Source organism: Ambystoma mexicanum, chromosome 11, assembly GCF_040938575.1.
Source record: "Ambystoma mexicanum isolate Mex_15411 chromosome 11, UKY_AmexF1_1, whole genome shotgun sequence".
NCBI lineage: Eukaryota > Metazoa > Chordata > Amphibia > Caudata > Ambystomatidae > Ambystoma > Ambystoma mexicanum.
Genome location: NC_090934.1, coordinates 861,165,839 through 861,188,797, shown reverse-complemented (window position 1 = coordinate 861,188,797; position 22,959 = coordinate 861,165,839). Strand labels below are relative to the sequence as shown.

At 48.0% G+C, this 22,959-nt stretch overlaps 1 protein-coding gene across 1 annotated transcript in view; it reads right to left on the bottom strand.

The window, feature by feature from the left end:
* MYRF (myelin regulatory factor) overlaps positions 1–22,959 on the bottom strand; it is a 568,116-nt gene that overhangs the window by 147,734 nt on the left and 397,423 nt on the right. The window contains exons 8-9 of the mRNA XM_069623888.1: positions 21,056–21,251; positions 8,237–8,313 (exon numbers count right to left, since the gene is read on the bottom strand). Of these exons, the coding sequence (XP_069479989.1) occupies positions 8,237–8,313; positions 21,056–21,251 (273 nt within the window). The remainder of the gene's footprint in view (positions 1–8,236; positions 8,314–21,055; positions 21,252–22,959) is intronic.

Below are 22,959 nucleotides of genomic sequence, written 5' to 3'. Positions count from 1 at the left end.
AAAGACATCACTAGGACTGTGTTATTTGATGGTCGTAGCCCTTTGGTAGATTTAGGCTTAGATAGGCATTTATCAAAAACCCTTTTTGAAGTTCAATAAGCACCCTTGAAGTGTGGTCACTTGTGTCTAACTTACTGTTGATGGATCCAGTTTCTGGAGCTGGACCAGTACGGGAGGATCACCTGGACGAGGGTGCCATACACCACCCCTGGAAATGCTGGCAAAGATGGAAATACACCTAACATGGCTGCCTATGGTTCCATAGTGGCGGTCTAGTTTTTCTCCAACATGGCTGCCTACTCTATAACGCATGGGGAAGTATGCTTCCTCCTTGCGTTGTATCTTTCTCGTGAACTACGCTGCTGGATCCTGTTTTTTGCAGTGTTCTTGCTTCCGTCTATGTTTCCCTTCCATCCGTGTTCCTACCTTCCTTTGTCACTGTTCCACTCTCCCTCTGAGGTAACTTCTGTGGTTTCCGCTTACTTTGCACTCTTCGCTGCTCCTGTTTCAGCAGTTCCGTTCCGCGCTTTCAGTTTCTTTATCTACATCTTTTCTTTTTCGTTTGCCCTTTATCTACTTGCTTTGACGCCTTTCAGCACGTCTACTTTTATAACCCTTTGGTCTTTGCTTCTCGCGTTCATCCTTCTTTGGTTTCTTTCATATTTATCTTGTTACTTGTTCGCTGTGTTCCTGTTCATGTCTGCCTGTCAGCGATCCCTGTCCGCCTCCGGCAGCCGTGGTCTCTTTCTTTTCCTTTCTCTATGCCTTGCAGACACTTTAGATCCTTATTTATCTAGGCGTCCCGATTCTATCGAACGGTGTGTACCTCATTTTAGGTCTATCCTTAATAGTCTTTCCACTCTGTATTTCCTTGTGGCATCTTTTGTTTTCTTCCTCGTTAGCCTTCCCATTTTCTGTCCCTTCGTTTATTGGGCAACATTCTTTTGAAGCCTACTTGTCCTGCATTCCAAGAACAGACCGTTCTTTTTGGAACTCCGTTAAAGACATTGTTCCCAGCTTTTCAAGAACTGTTTGCTTATCCCACCACATCACTGAAACAGTTTATTCTACGCTCAAAACACCGACTGATAACCTCTTACAAGACTCTATCTGCCTAAGGACCTTCCATACTTTGGTGGACTTTACCTAGTCACTCAGTATTGATGGGCAAACAACTGTGATCAATTTCATTTAGGGTTTTTTACGCCAGGAGGCTTTTGCCCTGACCTTTGGGGGCTTGCTCCTTGGTGATCCCCTGGATTGGGTTCTTATTCCAGTCAAGGTGGCCTCCAAGGGAGCTAGCCCCCATCTTCACCAGAAGAAGGAAAAGAAGCCGAAGGAACTCAAGAAGTCACATAAGAAGAAGGACTCCGAAGCTCAAGAAAGTTCTATTGAAGACACAGGTGAGGAGGAGTGTTGGGAGTTATCCCCGGGGCTTGACAGAGGGGTCTTCGGGGAGTGGAAGTGGGACATTGGATGGCGATATGCGGCATGTTTCGGGCACAAGTACATTAAAAAGGCTAAGACATTGCAGTAGTAAGAAGCTACAACCCCATTGTGCAGTGACGAAAGAAGGTGGTCGGTCAAAAGGCCGAAAAAAATCTCGAATAACAAAAATCTCGAAAAAAAGGGCGAAAAAAAATATCGCATTTTTTTTTTTTTTATATATATGTATTTTTTGGGTCAGGTAAGTAAAAAAAAAGGGTTAAAATAAAAAAAAATAGAAAAAAGGGGGGTTGGGGGAGAACCCCCCCATTTCGAAAAAAAAACCGTCATAAAAAAAATTCGATATTTTTTTTTCGGCCTTTTTTTTCGAGATTTTTTTTTCGAGATTTAGAACTTCGGTATTATGACTATAAACCACGAAAGAAAATGTATATGCTCCCGGCATGATAACTGGAGCAGGTATCAGGTAATCCAAATGCATTTAGCAGACGGGGAAAGAAAAATCTTGTTCTTCAGTCACAGAATTTAACCTCAGCCTTGAGTAGGGGCATAGAGGCCAAGTGCCCTGCATTGTTCACTGCATAACAGTTTCTTCAAACCTTTGGCTTTCCAGGTCACATTGTTCAGCCTTGCAGGCTTCCCATTTCTGTTAGCGGTGAGCAAGTGGGTCAGGATTCTCTTTTACTCCCTCCTGTGGCCTCGGGTAAACGGCCGGAACATATTTGGGGGAGCTTATGAATAATGATGTCAATATATTGGTCTCGGGTGAAAGGTTGTTGGCAGGGCATAGAGCTCCAACACAATGCACCTGGAGACAGACTTTCCTGAGAAACACTAACAGGGCGCCTGCAGTCTTGAGGACCATAATGCAGAATGGGACGATGGCATCCATGTGCCAAAGGGCAAGATCTTCCATGGCCAGCATTAGCTCCTCAACAGGGGTGTAGAATGCCCACAGGATGCCTTCCATGCACATTCCATTCTTGCAAAATTGGATCCTCGTTGTGGCTGACGCCAGCAAGCCGGACATGACTTTGCCACAAGCCTTCCCCTTGTCCTGATATTAACGGGCGTTCATAATCGGTCACCTGGTTGAGGATGCACCTTCAACAGACACTTTGAAAACCATTTGCATAATCCGGGTAAAGCGCATTGCTGTGAAAGGGGATGGTGTGTACTTAACACAGAGTCTTGCTTTATCTCTGGGGAGCTGCAAGCGGTCATCCGTGATCATCTTCTATGTTATGGTCTACTTCTGCCGACAGAACACCATGTGCCCGGATAAGCCACTGCTGGTTCTCCTCAGTGTCTGCACCATCAGCAACCATCCTGTTCGATGCCAGCGCCATCCGTTCCAGCTATTCCTGCTGTAAGACTGTAGCGCAATTCAGTATAAGGTGTGTGTGCGGCTGTGGATTTACCCTACTGCTACCAAAGGCTGGCTGGTAGATCTGGGCTGGTTTGTAGCCTCAGGCACAAGGGTCAGGACCATTAACCACAGAAGGATAGGTTCTGGAGTTGGAGTAGGTTATGGCTGCCATGCTGCCTTTTGCCCTCTTCTGCTCATCCATGGCTGTGGATTTCCCCTACGGCTACCAAAGGCTGGCTGGTAGATCTGGGCTGGTTTGAAGACTCAGGCACAAGGGTCAGGACCATTAACCACAGAAGGATAGGTTCTGTAGTTGGAGTAGGTTATGGCTGCCATGCTGCCTTTTGCCCTCTTCTGCTCATCCATGGCTGTGTCTGTGAGTTGCAGCAATGATTATCTATAGCAAGGACACATTATGTAAGGGACAAACACTCTCTAGGTCTGGTTTCACTCCCATGTGTTTTGAGGTGTCATCTGACCCCGGCCACTTTAAAATTCCTTTTACCAGGGCAGTCGGTGCCACTACACGTGTTGAGTGCTGTATGTAGATATACTGGCATGTCAGAATTTAGCCCTATTTAGCACCATCATCCTCAAATGAGTGATATAGAGGAAGTTGTATCCGCAATTGCATTAGTAGCCACCCTATTCAGGGTAATTGTAGAGGGATTTCTGGATATTGCTGGGGTGCCCCAACCACCTGGAAACGTGGGGCCACCTTTGTCCTGGTCACTTACTCCTAGGTACTCCTAGTGGTCGTGTCTCTGAGGGTACTGGCCAGGTTGATAGTATGGAGTGAAGCTTCCCAGCAGAATGTGGCGAATGAATAGGTGGGCTTGTGGTGTGTAAAGGGCCTCTTACCATTATGCCGTCCTTGGAGAAGGAGTGCTGTCTGAAATAGCTGTAAATCTATCACACAGCTTGGCGGTCTTGTGGGCACAGATTTCCACATGGACTCTGGTGCAGTTGGAACGGGATCACCCAGCTTGGTGGCTTTGTGAACACGTGGACTCGGGTGCCTGCGGCAGTTCAGGAGGCATTACTCTAAATGTGGCGTTTGTGGTGGCCACCGTGCAGATTGCACCCACACTCCCTGAAGTGGCACAGCAGCTAGATCTTAAACCTTTCTGGCTATTCGTAATATGTGCCTATAGGACTGTGGTCAATTTGCTAATAGAACATTTACTAGTAGTGAGAAGTCCTCCACTCGTCACGCAGTAAAAGCAGGCGGGGTGTTGCTGACGCAGAGCTATGCAGAAATATCACCCTCATCACAGATTCCATGGGCAGGTTCTTCTGTGCAGGCAGGTTCATGATATGGTATGATATGATTGGTTATTTACAATGCACTTAATACCCAGAGGTTTCTAAGCGCGGACCCGGGGATCGAACCTGTGTTGCTCCATGTCGTCTTGCTTCCGAGACGAGCACGTTGCATCCCGAGCTATCCGCCCGAGACAATATGGCTTGGATTTGATGCTCAAGCCACTTCATCCTCATTCCCTCTACTCCTGGCTCTTGGACTCCCTTGTTTGATCTCTCAGCTTCATCCTGATAATCAATCTGCTTTGCTCCAGTTCTACTGAACGCTTCTTGCGGGCAGCCTGTTCATACACCTTGCCAATTGGTACTGCTACGCGGCTTCTTTGGCCTGGTGCTGCTCTCTGCCCTCTTCAAGAAGGTGCTTCTCCCTGACATACCCTTACTTGCTCTCCCAGTGGCTGTTACACCTTTGCCTGTGTGCATCTCTCCTTGAGAACCTCTTACATCTGGATTTTCCTTTGTGGCCATTATGTGGTTGCCAGGCTTCTGGTGTTAGTTTTTCAGAAGGGAGGTGTGTAGCATTGTGTGTGCCTGGGTATGTAAACTGCTTGTGGAATGCTGAGGGGGTTGTCGAATGTGGGCATCCGTAGGTTCTTGAAGCGACCAAAGAAGGCAGACAGCATGGTATGGTATACATGGTGGTTGCCGTTACCTGAGTCTCCCACCATAACACAGCTTAATGGAAGTTAAAACTAGTATATGGGAATCAAAGTCCAGAAACGTGTTTTTTGATCAAAGCTCCTCTTGGAGTGAGGGTTGAATTTGTTCCAGTCTGTTGGAGATATGTCTAGAACACTGTTGGTGAGACCTACATGAAATCCTGTCCTCGATGCACATCAACTCAGCTTTGACTTGAGCTGCTGCTCTTGAGCTTCCAGCTATACACAGACGTCATACATCATCCATCATCCAAAAGAAGGGATGTCGTAGATTTCAAGAAAACCTTGCAATCCTTTCAACCGGGTTCCCATGTTTGTGGCACAGCAACGGATACCTGCTTTCCTCAGCCAGGGAGCAGTGGGGCATTACTCCAAGGAGAGGCCAGTTGGTGAGATGTCCTGGCCAGGTCTTACAAATTACCTCATGGACCTGGTCCACCTGCCTTCCTGTTTATGTGCTTGGTGCCATTGGCACATGAATGTGAATTTATTGATCACACAAAGGTGGAACCTTGTAAAAGGGAATTCAAATATCAGTGTGTCAAACACAACCAACCTATCCCTTGCAACGTTTCTCACTTTGTAAGAGGTCAGGGATGAACATGTCATGGCTTGCTCAGGGCTCCTGGTATCCCATTCGGATAGGACAGTAAGAAGCATGGCCTGACCGTGGGAAGTGCCTTAGCTTTAATCAAGCAGTGAGGGCTGCTTCTCCCCATCTCTGTTACTCTCCCAACGCTCTCACTTCTCAGCTGAAAGTAGGTGGGAGGAGCGACGATGGCTGCCAGTGCCTAGGATAGAGTAACACTGTGGACTGTCTTTGAATGTGCCCTTTGCTCAAAGAGGGAGAGAATGCTTGTATTGATGGCAATGGGCTTGTTCCTGCAGAGTCATCCCTTCTGAAAACTAGTAGTGTCCTTACGGAGTCCACTTGAAGGCAGGCCAGTAAAAAAGTGGCATGACTCTGGATCCAACGATCAGGTGGAAGAGTGGAATTGGTTATTTACAAGCTTGCTTCATGCTGGGTGTGTGACGAATTTGAGGATGTCGTCCCTTCTTCCCTAGGGGGAGACCTTTCCCATGGGGCCAGGGCTGTGTGTCCAAAGTACAATAGTCCCCCTGGGGCAGTGCATCGGGGGGAGGATCACATGGGAGAGGAAGCCCCTTATGGGATTAGGGATGACCATTTGCAGAGAGCACGGTATCACACCCCCTTAGTAGACCCTCCCTCCAAATCAAATTCTCCCTCACTTTCGAGGGAGTGTTACTATATGTTATTGTAAGGCTATCCAACTTAATATGATGGAGCTAACTAACAACCCTGGAAAGAACAAATGCTTCCCATGTATCTCCACCATGACCACTGTGATGGGGAAGATCGGGAGTATGATTACTCCAGAGAACTGGAGTGAACGGTCTAGTCTTTCACCACATTTGATTAGCCTAGAAAATAAGATGGGGAGAGTAGTCCTTGAGCGAGGAAGCCTGGCATACCGGGGACTGAAGCAGGAGATGCTGCTGTGCACGGAATTGAGCCGGAGCAAGAAAGCAGGCAGAGGAGGAAGAGCTCCTTTGTGCACTGCCCGAAAGGAACCTCTGGGCATCCCGAAGCCTGGGAAGCCGCTGAGAAGTGAAGCTCCATCCCGCTAAGGTAGAAGGGACTGGAAGAGTGGCCGCCAACAAGAAACCGAAGGGAAGCTGATCGGCAGGCACACCGCCGACCGAAGCAAGCAACTGAATACTGGCAGAGCCCCAGAAGGAAGCACCACTCCCCGGAAGACGCACACCAGAGAGAGGCAGATATGCGGGCAGAGCCGAAGGTGCTGAAGGTCTGGGGGTTGTTGGGGAGCAACAGGAACAAGAGAGTGCGAGGGTCTGGGACCCTGAGAGAAGCTGAGAGAGTGCAAAAGGGAGCATATGCTTGGCAGGAGAATAATCCAAGCTTTTGCGACAGTACATTACAAGTCTGGGACCCGCACCCACATAACAATAAGAGAGAAAGAGCATCTGGGACCCTTAATAAAGCAGATACAACAAAGAAAGGCGCACATGCTTGGCAGGAGAGTAAATAAGTCACCATAACAGGACATTGCGAGTCTAGAACCCACATCCATATGAAAGCTGCAGAATAAGAGGGTCTGGGACCCTGAGAGATACAAAGATAGTCCATGAGAGGACATAGGCTTGGCAGGTGAGTGAACCAAGCTATTATGCTCATCCATCGCGAGTCTGGGACTCGCATCCAAAAGAGAGTCTGAGAATAAGACGGTTGAGTACCAGAGGCCATTTAGTTGAAAAACCCATGCTTGGTAGGGAAATACACCAAGCTGGTAATATAAAAAGAATGACGAGCCTGGGACTCACACCCTTATGAAGATATAAAATACAGTGACATTTACCTGATATGATACCGGTTAGGACCCAAAGAAAAGGAAAATATTACCAGAAGGAATCCAAGGGAAAGGAGCAAGCCCCTTCAGACCTGGAACCTTTACCTGCTAGAACATTTCTTTTGTCTTTTGGAGCACCTGAGACATTGGGAACTTTTCTGTTGGCAAGAGTTATCATGAACACTTTACTTTGCAAGAGACCATCCCTACACAGTTGGTTTAGGTTATGAGTGTTAGGGACAGAAGTGGGGTTTTGGGAAACAACGTAAAAGATGTTGTTTTTTCTACTTCTTGACTTATTCCTTTGTTTCCTTTGAGACAGGGAAACCACTCCTAGCATTTAGGGATCGAGAGGCCTGTTTCCTATCGTTTATTGGTGAATACATGTTTATAGCCAGAAACATGCTACTTTTGGGTTCAAGCCTTCCTTTTGGACCCTTACAGGTGCCAGCAATATGTGCTTTGGATAATTCTACATAGTTTAGAATTCAGGGTTAGGACGCCCAGTTAATGGCACAGTGTGTTACTGGTGTGAAGAGTAGAATAATAGATGGAGATGGAACACGGCAGGGCACTGCACTTACACCAAACATGTAGAGTGTTACTGCTTGGCTCCATATTTTCCTGCACTCACTCTGACACATATAACTTAGTGCCTTATGTGACAGATAATCACCGGCTACTTGTCATAATAGCCTATAGTTTCTACTCCTGCTCCTTTGCTCTTTCTCCGCAGTACTGCCCAACTCCCCTCATCTCCCATGGTCTCCTCTACCCAATATTCTCACCCCTTACTCTCTTCTCTTCCGCCTTCTTGCCTCTCTCTCTACCTTCACTACTCCCAGACCCACTTCCTCTACCTGCTTTAAGTCTTCTCCCTGTTCTTTACATCTCTCTATGTTGGCCCATCCATCTCATCCATCTCTGTTCTTTCCCATTCCTCCTTTGTCCTTGCCTCGCTCCCTCTCTCATCACTGCTCATTTTAGCCTTTCCAGCTCATCACACTCCCCTCGCGCTCTAATCAGCATAGCGCACAGTGGATACTCACGTGACTGGGTTGAAGGGCCGCTTGCTCCGGTCAGACTGTGACTGTTCAATGTTAATGGACTGGTTTATCGCCTCTAACTAAGGGAGAGATACCGAGAAGAGCATTAAAATCCGAAGGAATGTCGGAAACTGGATCCCATTATGTTTTTCTACAAACATTTTCTTTTTGTTAGCAGATTCTCATATAAAACATCGCTTTCAATGCAAACATGTGCGAGAATATTACAAACAGCAGTACTCGAAGTTTACCAAAACATTTCAACCACTCAGCATTTATATCTTTCCCCTATTTCTCCCCCCACTTCCCCCTTCATCAGTTCCATGCATCCCAAATTGCCAAATCCTTTCATATTTGTGTGGGCCTCCTCTCCCCTTGTACATTAGTTGGCCCCATTTTGAAAAAATGTCCATCCTCGCCTGCCCTGCTGCTAACCTCAGGGGTTCCGGGATTGTCCAATGCTGCGCTATGGCTCTCTTCGCAATTATACCAGCAATGCCCAGTGGTGTTTTGGCGTGCCTGGCAACATCAGTGTTTGATCAGATTCACAATATTGCATTCCTGGATTCTGGGATTATTGGCCTTTTCAAACCCCACCCCCATCTCTTTTTGCACCTTATCCCAAGACCTTCTTATTTTTGGGCAAGACCACACCATGTGGAAGAATGTCCCCTTGTTCGTATCACATCTCGGGCATATGTCGTTAATCCCCCTGCCCATTTTATATAATCTCCCTGTGTAAATATATTAATTTTAATAGCCTAGGTTTTGCTGAAATAGCAACCTCTCTGGGGTACTGTATGGCTTCCCTCCAGTCCTCTGCGTACATATGCCCCACCTCTCCCCCCCCCAATCTTATCTTTAGTACATCCAACCTTCTTGTGGAATGGAATGCTAACACCTTTTCATTTTTTTATTTAAAAAAAGAATCTTTTTTTTAAATTTGTTTCCATTACGTTGCAATGCAACAATCAACTTTCAATATCAGCACATTGTTATTAACCTCCATTCCCACAATACAACCAACCCTTACTAGATTAACTCCAACAACTAGCTACTCACAGCTTGTAATTCCACAGAGGTTGCACCTGGGGCTCCTCCTACACCTCTTCCACTCTTCGGGCCCTGCCCATCCTACTTTCCACACCCCCACCAGTCTCCCCAGAATCCCATCACTCCTCCATCCCGCCACCCTCGGCCGGGGGGTCATGGGATTTATCATCCGGTGAGCCAAACAGCGAGTGCACCAGGGCATTCCACGCCACCACATTATCTGAGCTTTCTCTCATTCCTGCCTGCATAGCACTATACCACACTGTAGCCTCGGCTATGGACCGGCGCCGCAGATCATTCCGCCACCCTTCTATAACATGGGCCCTCTTGCGATTCCCAAGCCATGGCGATCCTCCTTTTTGCCAACACCCAGGCCAGGTCCACCAATCTGTTCACTGGTTTTATACTCTTTGTTTGCAGGAACACCCACGACCAAACAAGCCTCCATCAACCAGGCATATCTTGTTACACCTCCTTTTCTAAACCTCAATTCCATTTCCGGCCAAAACCTTCTAATCACCGGGCACACCTAGAACACGTGCATCATGTCTGCCCCACCCTCTCCACACATGGGGCACCCTCCACCCATTGAGCCTGGAAATTGTGAGATGAGATGCAAAGTCAAAGTCTCTATGAAGCGCATAGAACTGGGTCATCTTAAACCTGGCATTCTTTGAAACCTTTTTGGGGAAAAACAGCACCCTGGACCACTACTGTTCTGCAAAGATCCTGCCCACATCCAATTCCCATGTATGCCTCACCTTGGTAACATTATTCAGTAAAACTGCCAACAATCCCTGGTACAGCCTGGACACTCCATGCCCCCTATCTGACACATCATACAGCAGCCCCAATATGCCACCTTTCCACCTGGAGACTCGGGAATCCCTGCAACCTCCTCCGTACCTCATGCACCAGTCTAGTATATGTCAGAAACTGTCCCTTCTGCACCCCAAACCCTTCCTCAATCTCCCAAAACTCCACGAGTCCCTCAGGGGGAGGGGGAGTGCAAATCCCCTAACGTCACTAGCCCTTTCTTTTCCCATTGGGACCGCATCAAGGCCAGGTCCCCTGGATCTTCTCCATAAATTGCTGCTAGGGGTACATGGGGAGAATAGGGTGCCCCTAATATAAGCCGTGCCTTGGTCCTGGTCCAAATTATCCTACCCAGCTGCAAAAGGTAGGGGGGTCTCGGATCCTGCCCTTCCTTAGCCACAGCATCTCCTTCAGTAAATATGGTGCAGTGACCTCCTGCAGCTGGTTGTGGTCCAGTGTCTCTGTGTCCGACAGCCACTTGTTGCAGTTGCCCTGCCAGGTAGTATAACTCAAAGTGTGGGAGCCGTACCCCTCCATCTTCGTAGCCCCTGCACAGTGTCTCTCGGGCCACCCTACGCCTGCCAGATCCCCATATGAAGCCCCTTACTACTATACACAATTCACTGAAAAAGGACCTCGGTATGAGATACAAAATATTCAGAAAGTGATACCCATCTCAGAGAGAGGTCATTTCTCCTAATTGAACGCTCTAGTCTCATCCTTGCCCATTGTGTGTTCTCCTAGTGAGCCTAGTGTTGTGGTGAATGTTAATTCCTAGATACCGAAATGCCTTAACCTTCCACTGCGACCCCCAGTCTGGCAGGCGTGATTCATCCACCCCAACCCATCCTGCCAATGGGAATACACAGGACTTTTCCTTGCTGGCTGAGATTCCTGACAATGCTGCAAAGTAATCCAATACCTCCAGATATTGCGCTAGATTGTCCACTGGGATATGCAAGTATAAGAGCATGTCACCTGCGTATAGCTAGACCACATGATGTACTCCATCCACCAGTTGCCCTGTGTCCCTACTTATTCAAGAACACCGTCAGGGGCACCACGGCTAGTACATAGAGCATGGGGGACAGTGGGGCTCCCTATTTTGTGACCCTCTTTATATAGAACCGTCTGGATACGTATCTGCCTGTCCACACCAGCGCAACCTGTGTTGCATAGAGCATTCCAACCCACCTCAGAAACCTCTCCCCAACCCCGAATCGTTCTAAGGAGGCGTGCAACCACTCCCACCTTACAGAATGAATGCTTTCATTGCATCAAACGCCACCACTGCGCAACCTTCCGCCCATGTTTGCGTCCCATCTATTACTGTGTGTAGCCTCCTCAGGTTCCCATGCATCGCCCTCCCTGGGACATATCCCGTCTGGCCCAGATGGATCAAGGTCCCTATCACCCCCTTAAGCATATCCAATAGGACCGCCATACGGATCTTACTGTCCTGGTTAATCGAAGAAATCGGGCAATATGATTCGCAATACTGCACCACTTTCCCTGGCTTCAATATCGGGACAAAGATAGATTCCTGCATGCTTAGAGGTAGCCTCCTCAAAAGTTCAGCAGCCTTGGAGCCACGTCGTCCACAAATTCTTTATAAAACTAAGCTGGAAGGCTGTCCCCTCCCGGCGTCTTGCACATGGGCAATGCACCAATCACCACCCTCAACTCCTCTTTTGTGAGCGGCACACCCAGTGCCTCCGCCTGCTCCAAGCCCAGGGTGGGTAAGTCCATCTCCGACAGTGTCTCTGCAATCTGCCGCCCCCTATCCAACCGATCTGGCTCATATAAATCTCTGTAAAATCTCTGAAAGACTTTGTTAATTTCCTTTTGCAACCTCCTCTGTCTTGTTAATCTCACAGCAGGTTTCCTCCCCATGTCATTTCTCTGTGTATTTCGCATAGCTGTACCTGCCCAGTCGTTCCTAATGTTCCAGGCATTCCTGTCTAAGCATGATAAGTCTCCCATCCACATCATCCTCCCTTGGATATGTTCCCTCCACTTGTTTATTAATCGCCTCCGATACCGTTAACTTCCGCACTAGCTCTCTCTGAAACACCCCCACGTTTGCAATGGCAGCTCCCCGCATCACCACCTTGAAGGCGTCCCAGAAGTTCCCCCGGCAACGACACTCCCTTCATTGATACAGAAGTGCTCTTCTATTTGTTCCGCCATGCCGACTTGGAAGGGCCCATGCCACAGGGTCTCCGCTCACAGTCTCCACATGGGTACCGGGGTAGGCTGGTTGCTCATCACCCAATCTACAATCAAAGGAGAGTGATCTGGGCGCGTCCTGCCCTTATCAAGGTGCCCACAAACTCCCCAACCTGATCTACCCCAGTGAAAAAATAATCAATGCATGTGTAAACCCTGTGCACACTCGAGTATATGAGATTTCCATCCTAGTTCCCATTAGCCACCACCAGACGTCTCACAACTCCAAATCTTCCATGGGCGTCCTTAGGACTTTTGCTGGTGGGGCTGGTGTGGTCTGTCTACTGTCTTATCTGTCCAATAGTGGGTTTAAAGTGCAATTAAAATCTCCATCCAAAATCCACGTCATCCCCCGAAAGGGGGCCAGCCTGGCATATAAGGAGTGGAAGAAGGTAGACACAGTGTGGTTGGGAGCGTAGGTGTTAATAAGGCACACCTCCTTCCTATCTATAAACCCATGTAACAACACCACCCTCCCTTTGTTATCTGTACAAACTTCCACCATCCGAAAGGGCACAGTTGGGGCCACACAGATAAGTAACCCTCTTGTGTACGTGTAGACGTGTGATCCAAATCCACCGCCCCACACTTTTGAAGCACCCAGACTTGTTTCCCTATGGTGAGGTGCGTCTCTTGTAGTATTGCCACGCCAATCCCTTTTTGACATAGATACAAAGCCATCCTGACCTGCTTAACATAATTGTTCAGTCCCCTGACATTCCAGGAGGATACTCTCTGCAATTCCAGTCATATGACCATTCCTTGACCCTCATCCTCCCCGCTCCCTGTCGCAGGTATCCAGAGCCCCTTCGTCTGCTACGTCTCCCCACCCACCCCAGTGAAACTCCCAACTTATCTCATCATACAATACCAAGCTGTGTTGTAACCAAAACAAACTGTACCAAACTTGAACTAACAACCCACCAGAAGCCACTTGTAGCGGTTGAACCGCCATTTATCCCACCCCCTCTTGTGGATCCTGACGGCTGGATGCCACCTCAGTATCCGTAATTTCAACCAAGAGAAAAAGGAGGAAAGGTTGTGTCGGGCCAGCTTCCCGGTACTATCCATCCCCAGGGTCCTAGATAAAAGGAATATAAGTCGAACAGAACATGCTAGCCAGCATAGCTCCCGATCCATGACACCCTCGGGTGTCCATGCATCCTATGCATCTCAAGTGTCGCAGCTTCCACCCAGCTGACATTGTCTCAAATATTGTTCCTCTTATCTGCCATAGGCTGTGACGCCATCCGGTTAGCATCCATCCAAGCGTTCAGCTCCTCCATGCCATCAAAAAACAATGCCTTTCTCTTTTGTATAACTTTCAGCTTTGTTGGATATAAGAGCATGTAATTAATGCCTTGCTGTCACAATCTTTCTCCCGTAGGGACAAACTGGCCTCTTCTTCTTTGGACCTGCAAGGTATAGTCTGGATAAATTTCTAGCACAGGTGACCCTCGCCTCCCTCTCTAGAGAAGGCCAGGATCTTTTCTTTGTCTTTAAAGTTTAGAATCTTAGCAATGAATGGCCAGGGCGGCACCCCAGCGGGAGCGGGGAGGTCTCCTTGTTAATGATCTGTGAGATCTCTACCGTGAATCCCTCTCACAATGTTCCCAGGCCAATCTCGTGGAGCAACATATTTTCATCATATGTAGTGGGGCCCTTGCCTTCTTCCCTCTCTCGCAGCCCCAGGGTCAGAATATTACTCCTCCTCGCCCTTCCTTCTGCCCAATCTTGTAACATCCTTACCGTCGTTGTAAGATCTTGGACCTTCTCCTGCAGTTCCTTCGTGGTCAAGGACATCTCTTCCACCCTCACTCCGGTCTCCCCCACTCTGCAGGCTAGATTACGCACATCTGGTCTTAGTGTCATGCGCGATAGGAATTCCAAACAGGTCACACAACCCAATACCAGGAGTAAAATCACCTCTCACACTCACGATACCTCCTCGACCAGTAATAGCGCTAAGTTTCCAAAGTCACAATTAGTTCAGGGTTCTAGGCTACCTGTGGTGCGAGGGAAGCGTGGGCGGTCCTTGTTGCAAGACCGGGGTGGCGCTCGCCTTCACTACGTTCCTCGCTTCCATTGGCAGCTTCCTTGGAGGTTGCGAGCAGGCAGACGCCGCTGACCGCGTTCGCTTCCTGGATACGGGACGCTTTCCCGATCACGTGACTTGTCATCCACTCATGTGATCGGCAGCCACACATAAAGGCGGGTTATTCGAATAGCTTGTTGCTTCACAGCTGTTTCCCGTAACACTGTTCAGTGTCTCGTCTCAGGATTCAAGTTTCACGGTACTCGACCTCGTCTCACGGATCACGGACTGCTTCCTCCTTCAACCTTTGGCACCACTACTTGTTCGGCACGGATACACGGAATATTGACCTTTGGATTACGAACTTTGGACTGCCTTTGGATCTTCCTCTTGCTTAGTTTGCCTTTCATGAACACTCGGAATCGAACCTCGGACTGCATATTGGATTTTCCTTCGCCTCACCCCATCTGTTAAAGTCACGCTCAAGCATCGTTTCATACCAAGTGCCACGAGACATCCAGGTGTTGACAGCCAGCACTACCAGGCTTCAGGGACTGTCTGCGCGCACCCTTGCACCACCACTCCCGATCCCAGCCAATCCCTTATCGGGTTTAGGTAAGATCTTTGGGTATTTAGAGTGTGCCTGTTTTCATACTTATACTGTAACTGTTTGTGTTAATACTTGGTTTCCTTCCCACAGCCTTGGGGTCTGCGGTTGCGCCTGGTTCCTGTTGAACAACACCAACACCTGTGGCTTCAAGGCTCGCACAGAGAGTATTTTGTTACCTCTCTGTGGGGAACTTGGGGACAGAGGCCCTATTACTCTTCACGACACAGCAAGTCTGACACTTAGGATACCAAAGTCACATTTGATCTCATCTATGTGGGGCTCCATTAATGCTCTCAGGGCTGCAATCACCTTCAGTATCGTGGCATCGGTTCCCCCCGTCACCAACATCTGGCTCTCTGGCACAGGCTGCACCTTGGAGTCCATAGCGTCCAGACTTTGCTCCCCTTTTTTCACAAACACATCCATCTTCATCTGCCTTGGCTTCGCTGTTTTTCTTCCCCATCTGGCATGTATCCTCAGGGCTTCTTCTGGGACCTTGCTGGATTCAACTTCCTGCACAAAATCTTCTTCCTCCATCAGCTATATTTGTGGCCTCTGCTTTATCACTACTTTGTTCAGTCCTGAATACACCTCCACTGTTCCTTGTTGATACAGCCCCCAGCAGAATCCAGTCTTGGGGAGATGAGAGTCCAGGCTGCCAATTCACCACCTGGCTCCTGGGCACTTCCTCCACTTTCCAACCAATAGCACCCTTATGTACAGTTAGCCAGATTGCTCACTGCCCCTCAGCAGCCCAGCCCATCTCAGAGGTTGGCCTCTGTGCAGACTGCCCTGTCTCTTAATGCTGCGTAATTCCTGGGGATCAATACAGCTTATCCCCCCAGTAAAGGACTAAAGGGTCTCCGGAGACTATGAAGGTCTCCCTACTCTGGGTTAGGGACGCTTCTCGGACCTTCCCAACCGTCAACACTGCCATCCATCCTAATGGGTCCAAGCTGTTCACCCAGGTTCTGCCTCCTGCGTACCCTGCGCTGCACACTCTCCGTTGTGTTTTCTGGCTTGCCCCCCCACCCCCGGCACTCGCTGACGGTTCCCCAGATCGACCAGGTCTGCTCTACCCACAAACCTTGTGGAGCTGTATTGATCCCCAGGAATTATGCAGCATTAAGAGAGAGGGCAGTCTGCACAGAGTGCCCAGGAGCCAGGTGGTGAATTGGGAGCCTGCACTCTCATCTCCCCAAGACTGGATTGCCCTGCCCCACAGCCTCCTCTGTGCCAGGCCACCACTTCCCATTGCAGTATGCCATCAGGTCTTTCCTCCTGCTGATCAGCACTGGAGGTGCGGAGCTGCTTCGGGCTGCCCAGTTTTCTTCCGCCTCGCCTCTGCGGTGGGTCTCTCTGCTTGTCACCAGGCTCTATGTCACGGCCGCCATTTTGCATTCATCTGGTCCGGAGATTCGTCAGCCCATTCTTCGCTGCGAGATTATACGGTGGGAGGGTTTTTCGGCACAATCAGTGCACGGAAAGCTTATCTATGTAGGATCTGTTAGGGAGCTCACTGGAAGCACGTTTTGCTTACATCCCATACCATCCTTACATCCCCGCTGTCCATACCCCCATGGATTGCTAACACCTCATGTAGAGTCGAGACTTGGGTTTTGTCGATGACTCCAGCCATTGCTATCCATAGTGGTAAAATACTGCTTCGGGTACCTTTCTGCCATCTCTTTCTGCCACCCCGGTCCCCCCTTCCTGCCTCCCCAACTAGAAAGTATCTGTCGCCCTCACTACCACTTAACTGCTACCTACGGCCGCTTCCCCTTCCTATCCCACACCCACCTTGTTAACTACCCCAGAGTCCCTCCTCCCCCTCTTTCTCCCTGGATCCCATTTTATTACATCAACAAACAAGGAAAGTCTCTTCGATGGACAAACTTGTGGGAACGCGGAGATCAGCTTCAAGTGGTGTGCACTAGTCTTTCATAGTCAGAGAGTATATTAGAATACTAGTTTACAACACGACAGGCTAACCTTGCTATCAATTCACTCGCACATCTGTAAAGCTTTTGTTAACCTCCTCTCCTCTTTTAAATACGGGTAACTACATAATAAAAAGCAGATCTTGAACTAATATGCAATGATTGACAATGTGAGTGAAAGGCTAGGGGAATTGCAAAACATTCCTGATCCTGTGGCAGGCAGAGCAGGGCTTCTCGCGCTCTGCTTCTAGGTTCAGAGAGTAGAGACCCATGCAAGGAGCCCATGTACTGCACTCTCCCTTTTATGGCTGTGGGCTCCTCGCTGAATTTTCAGAACTATTACAGAAATGCTGTTATTGTTAGATTTCACCAGTTGTTTAAAGGCTCCCTCCTGAATTGGGAACAGCAACACAAGACAGACATAATTGTTGTTTTCGAATTCTGTGCAGAATCTGCTGGGTAAAATATGGAATGGCAAGAGTAAATGCAATGCCCAGATAAAGGCAAACTTCCAGATGTCCCCTCGTGAAAAGTTCAGAAGTACACAGGATCCATCAAGAGTCTAATCTTATTCTGCAGGAATTTATGGCAAGACGACTTTTTGATGTGCAGCTATTCTGACCTGTCTTAAGTCATCCGTGCCACCATGACATGACAGGCTGTAGCTCTGTGCCAGGTGTGACCCGTCAGACATGCCAATCAAAACAAAAGGTCAATTTCTGCTTTTGCACATCTGAGGCAAAGGGCCTCAATACAAGCTTGGCAGTACATTGCTACCGGCAGCCTTTCCGGACTGCCAAACTAAGAGTCTACGGCAAGGGTACGGAATTCCCAGCAGGCCTGACCTGCCAGGAGTTCAGGCCGATACTGGCATACCTTTCACTGAAGCACCGGCACCGTTACTAATGGTGACCATGCTTCAGGTTTCCCATGGAGTCCTAGTGGACTCCATGGTAATGGGAAATAACTGTTCCGCCGCTGCCTATGATATCCCGGTAGCACTGGGATGTCAGGCGGCAGAAACGGTGTCATAGGGCTGGCGGCAACCTGCCGGCTACCGGAGGGTTGTACCGCCAACCTCATAATGAGGCCGAAAGTGTCATCTTTGCAAATGAGTGTAAAATCCGAAATCTACTATTTGTTTCGCTTTAATTATCTTGCAAGATATGTCTCTAAAATGCCAGCATGGCAGAATCTTGTACACAGGGCCAGTCTGGTTGGGCCTAACCAGTCATGCACACTTATCAGGCTGGTGCAAACTGTACCACCCGGGGTCCTAATCCACATGACCCTGGACCAATCCTTGGACATACCTCGTGCTTACACAACCTCCTGATTCTCGGTGGGCGATGTCAAGGCGGTGTGGGCCCTCATTTCTAATCACCCCACATTCTAGAGGAGACAAATAAATCACCAGGGGCGAAAAGGGGGACTCCTGCAAATGGCTATGTTTTAGATACCGCGTGTTTTAAGTAATACAACTCCTGGCGGCTCGTTTGAAGTTATCACCATTAAAAGGCGAATTATTGGAATCAGAACATGGGCAAAACTCATTGGGGAAACTACGCTCAAGGGCTGACAAACTGATCCAACTGTATAAAGTGAGCCTCCTTTTGTAGGTTTTCTGGAAACGCTCAGCTCGTCTCCTCAAAAGCGCCGATTTGCTTGTCCTATAATTTACGTTTCAATGGCAAATCACTTCTGGGATCATCCACCAGCATCCCCCTGAAAATATGAGATAAGTATTTAGACAACCATCTTGCACGTCACTCCAGGAGCATGACGGTAAACAAACATAGAAAGCAGACTGGCTGACTCTGAAAAATCTGTGAAAAGATATGGTTCTGCCAAACGGCGGTCGTAGCTACCATCAGCGGAAAAACGTATATGTTTTAGTTCATGGTCAACATGTTTCGACTGTTAGGAGGTACAGTGCTTCACGATGCGTGTGCGCCTGTCGGTATTAGTCTTGGACCCCACTCAGAAATAAGAGGTTTCCCCGAACAGACCCCCTGAGATCCCTCTTTTTCCCTTTTTACTTTCCTACGGTCCCTTCTCATCTTTCTGAAGCAACCTTTGCACCCCTAACTCCTTATACAAGCAACTAGAATTGTACAAAGCATCATTTAACAGATGTCAACATACAACATCTGACATATTAACCAGGCATTAACAAGTATCTGGTGCTGTGTCCAGAAAACAGCACCGAAAAGATTCCTGAATTGCTTGTTCTCATTAATTACGGCAAGTGGCTCTGAGGATGGACCGAGCTCAAACGTTTCTTGAAGGTCCCAATAGAGCGACTGTATTCAAGGAGCCATCTTAAAGGGGTTTTCTCGGATTGTGCCCACCGCATCACTTCACCTACTTAAGCAAACTATGAACCTTGATCATTTCTACCTCTCTTTAGGTTATTTTGCTCGGTTTTCATTGCTGAGGTTGTGCCGCATTGTGAATCGTTAGCTGGGTCTGTGTCTGTGGCTCAGTGGACTAATGCATCCACTACAGGTACCTGTGTTTGACCTCATGGCCACAGGTTCGCACCCCGGCAGGTCCACTCAGCCCTTCATCCTTCCGAGGTAGATAAAAAGAGTGACATTACGTTTATTTATTTAGCCATTTATAGAGAGCACAAAACTCAAAGGTATCTAGGCGCTTATTCTTACGAGATTGGTTACAGGCGTATGGTTCAGCTTATTCATAAGAGATTGGTGACAGACATATAGTTCAGCACAGAGGTGAAGGTTACAGTCTTATCTTAAAATGGGTAACCATAAACACCGGTTATCGGTCAATAGCGCCAAGATGTCTCTCTTGGGGTGAACATGCGCTCTACAAATAAACCTGTTATGTTATAGTTGGATATCAAGAGTGGCCCAGCCCATAAATCTGTATTCCTGAGTCATGTTTAACATATCTATTTTACACATGTTAGGGTGGCCAAACCAATTACATGGCTTTACGCTTCCTATTGTAGTATACATTTTGCAACAGTTCTATCTATTAAATACTAGAAAGATACCTCCTGACTTTACTGAGAGTGTGTTTGTAGATATAAGAGAACTTCTCTTATGTTGACTGCAATATGGCAATCATTCCCTTTGATGTCTGCAGCTCTCCCCTTTCTGTAATGCCTTTATTTATTACAGAATGGAGAAGAGATCAGACTTCCACCAGTGGTGGACTGGCCCATAGGGAACTCTGTACATTTCCCAGTGGGCCTCTGCACCCTGGTCCTCTGTGGTATTTTCAAATGTTCCCATAGGAAAAGGATTGGGCTTGCTGAAAATTTGTAACTTGGAGTCACTTTGAACATTATTTCCTGGGCCTCTTTTGCTTCCCAGTCCACCCCTGACTTCCACTCATGCGCTGCAGCACCAATATGTCTCACTTCTGAGGTGTCAGGCCCTCACAGCTCTCGTCAGGTGTTTAAGCAAAACTCACTTTATCCTTCCAGGCTTTCAGGTACCTCTCACTCTTGGGGTTCTAGTCCCTCTTTATCTCCCTCACTCTAGGACAGGGGTCTGCAACCTTTGGCTCTCCTTTTCCTGGTTTTGGACTGCAAATCCCATCAGCTCTAGCCATTATATTCAATGGGGTGGGAGCATGGGAGCTGTAGTCCAAAAGAGCTGGAGAGCCACAGGTTGCAGACCCCTCCTCTAAGGCCCTCTGACTCCTCTCTTCCTTCGGTTTGGGGGTATAGTCTTCTCTACCTTGTTCTCTCCAACGCTTATTTTCTGACACCACTCCCAACCTCAATCTAAATCTCACTCTTGGGTATCAGGCAAATCTCCCATCCTCTCCACCGTGCGTTCTAGTCCCATCTAACTCATTCAATACAATCTTTCAGTCCTTCTCCCTCTCAAACTCTTTGGGTTCCAGGCACCCGGAATTTCTTGACCACAAGTGTATGACATTCTCTCCGATCCAGGGGTTCCCAGACACCGCCCCATCTTTTTGTCCAGGCGTTTCACCCCTTCCCTCATTGCAGGGACCCTGGTATTCTCATGCTCAGTTTTTCAAGGATCATCAGCAATTCTCCTTCATCGCATACAGTGAAGCCATTTACTTTGACGGTGCTTGAGACAGAAGTAACCATGCCCCCCGCCCTCCCCTCTCCGCATTCTCCCACAACTTGCCTTGACACCATGTAGTTTCAGGTAGAAGCACTCCAATGGTTTCAGCCCTTCGGAGGTCTTCACGTATTTGGGGTCTCCAATCATGCCGACGTAGACTGTGACCTGGAAGTGATTCTTCTTCTGACACACAAAGGCATCATCTCCCACCGAGAAGTTGAACCCCTTGTCGGCATCCACCTTGTACGTCGGCATCGGCCTGCAGCAGGGATGAAGAAGAGGACAAGCCGCTGTGAAACGTTAACTTGTTGGAATCTGGACAAGCCATTCTAGCCTTCATGGATTGGAGTTACAAGACAGCTGGATTGGGGCTGCCTGATTAGGGACTACTGATCTAGGTAGTTACACCATGCACCAAGCACTGCTCAGGCAACATGTTGTTGCCACTTTGCACCATATTGCGCCCTTTCTCCTAGTATTACGTTTCTACTCTCTTGGGTCAGGCCACACGTGATGCACAGCCTGCTTTCTGAGCTACTTGGTTAACAAAAATCTCACGATGTTCAAAGGCATGCAGTCACCTGAAGCCAGTGGTTCCTATTATAGCCTAATTAAGGGCAGTCATGATTGACCATGGAAAAAAATCGCTGATCGCCATTCTTTGTCAGTGACCCTAAAACATGGCAATACACACTTACGCAATTGTTCTCCAGAATTGCAGGCGAAACACTGATCTCCCTTTCAGCCAAGCGGTGCTGGTCCCTCTACCACATGCTATATCTGGAGCTGCCTCTCCAACCTAAGAATGAATATTGTACTGCATTTTTATTGCAGTTGCTGCCACAATGTCTCCTAGTATTGCAACATGCAATACTTTTTGTTGGATGTAAATCACCATGTCTTATTTTAGAAGGCCTTAAGTGACACCTAGGGATCTGTTATGGGGTTAAGATGCTGACCCGGCCTAGTCCATCCCCAACAAAACAATGAAACAATGAATTAAAGCGTTCTATATTACTTGTTCAATAATGTGACGGAGTAGGTCACGGAGGAGCTGGGCAGTTTGTGTCAGGTTTTGGCCCTTCTCCTAAAGCACTGCATGTGTGAGATGCTAAACATCCAGTAAAATGAATTCAGAGCCTAAGGAAAACTAAGATGAGCCTCAGCTGGTAGCAGAAATTCCTAAAAGCTACCAGAGTGACTCGCGTTCCGTGGCTCCCATGAGCCACGGAAGGCGAGATCTTAGTGTTAGGACTGATTTATTATACTCTGGCCCGGTGGACAGATGTATGGAAGGCCAACCTATATTGTGACATGGACAACTCTGGGAGCTGTAGCCAAACCAGTTCAAGGTAGCAGTGACGAGAGGTCTAGGCTAAGTCTCAAGAGATGGTGAGCTTGTAAAGGGTCCACAATGAGTACACACAGTGGGAATCACAGATTACACTTAGCTGGTATGTATCCAAATAGTTATTTATTTATGGCCACATATCACTATGAAAAATGACTCCTAAGAGGTAGAAGTATCAAACAATACTAATAATAGATTACACATATACAGCCACTAGAGTACGGCATATTACAAATCAAACCCCTGTAAAAGAAAGTACAGATTAGTGTATGCACCACTGGTCCACAGAGAATTAACCTTATCTTCAAACGTCCTTCCCTAAATTGTCTGGGGCCTTATGCCCAAAAGTTCAGGAAACGTTCTGACACAGTTTGTGATGCAGGAAAAAATGATGGTAGGGTCTCTGGGGTCCAGTGAACGGTTCCAAGGGTTAGAGGACAGCTTATTCTAACAAATAGAAGTGGCCCCAATTTTCGGAAGGCTTGCGTGAGCAAGCAGTGGCAAAGCCAAAGTATAGCAAAAGTTTTATAAAAGTTAGGAACATTTTAAAGGGATTTGAGGGGCAGGTAAGAACCACAGTAACTCAGCCCCCTACTCCCATTCTTCCCTGGACTTG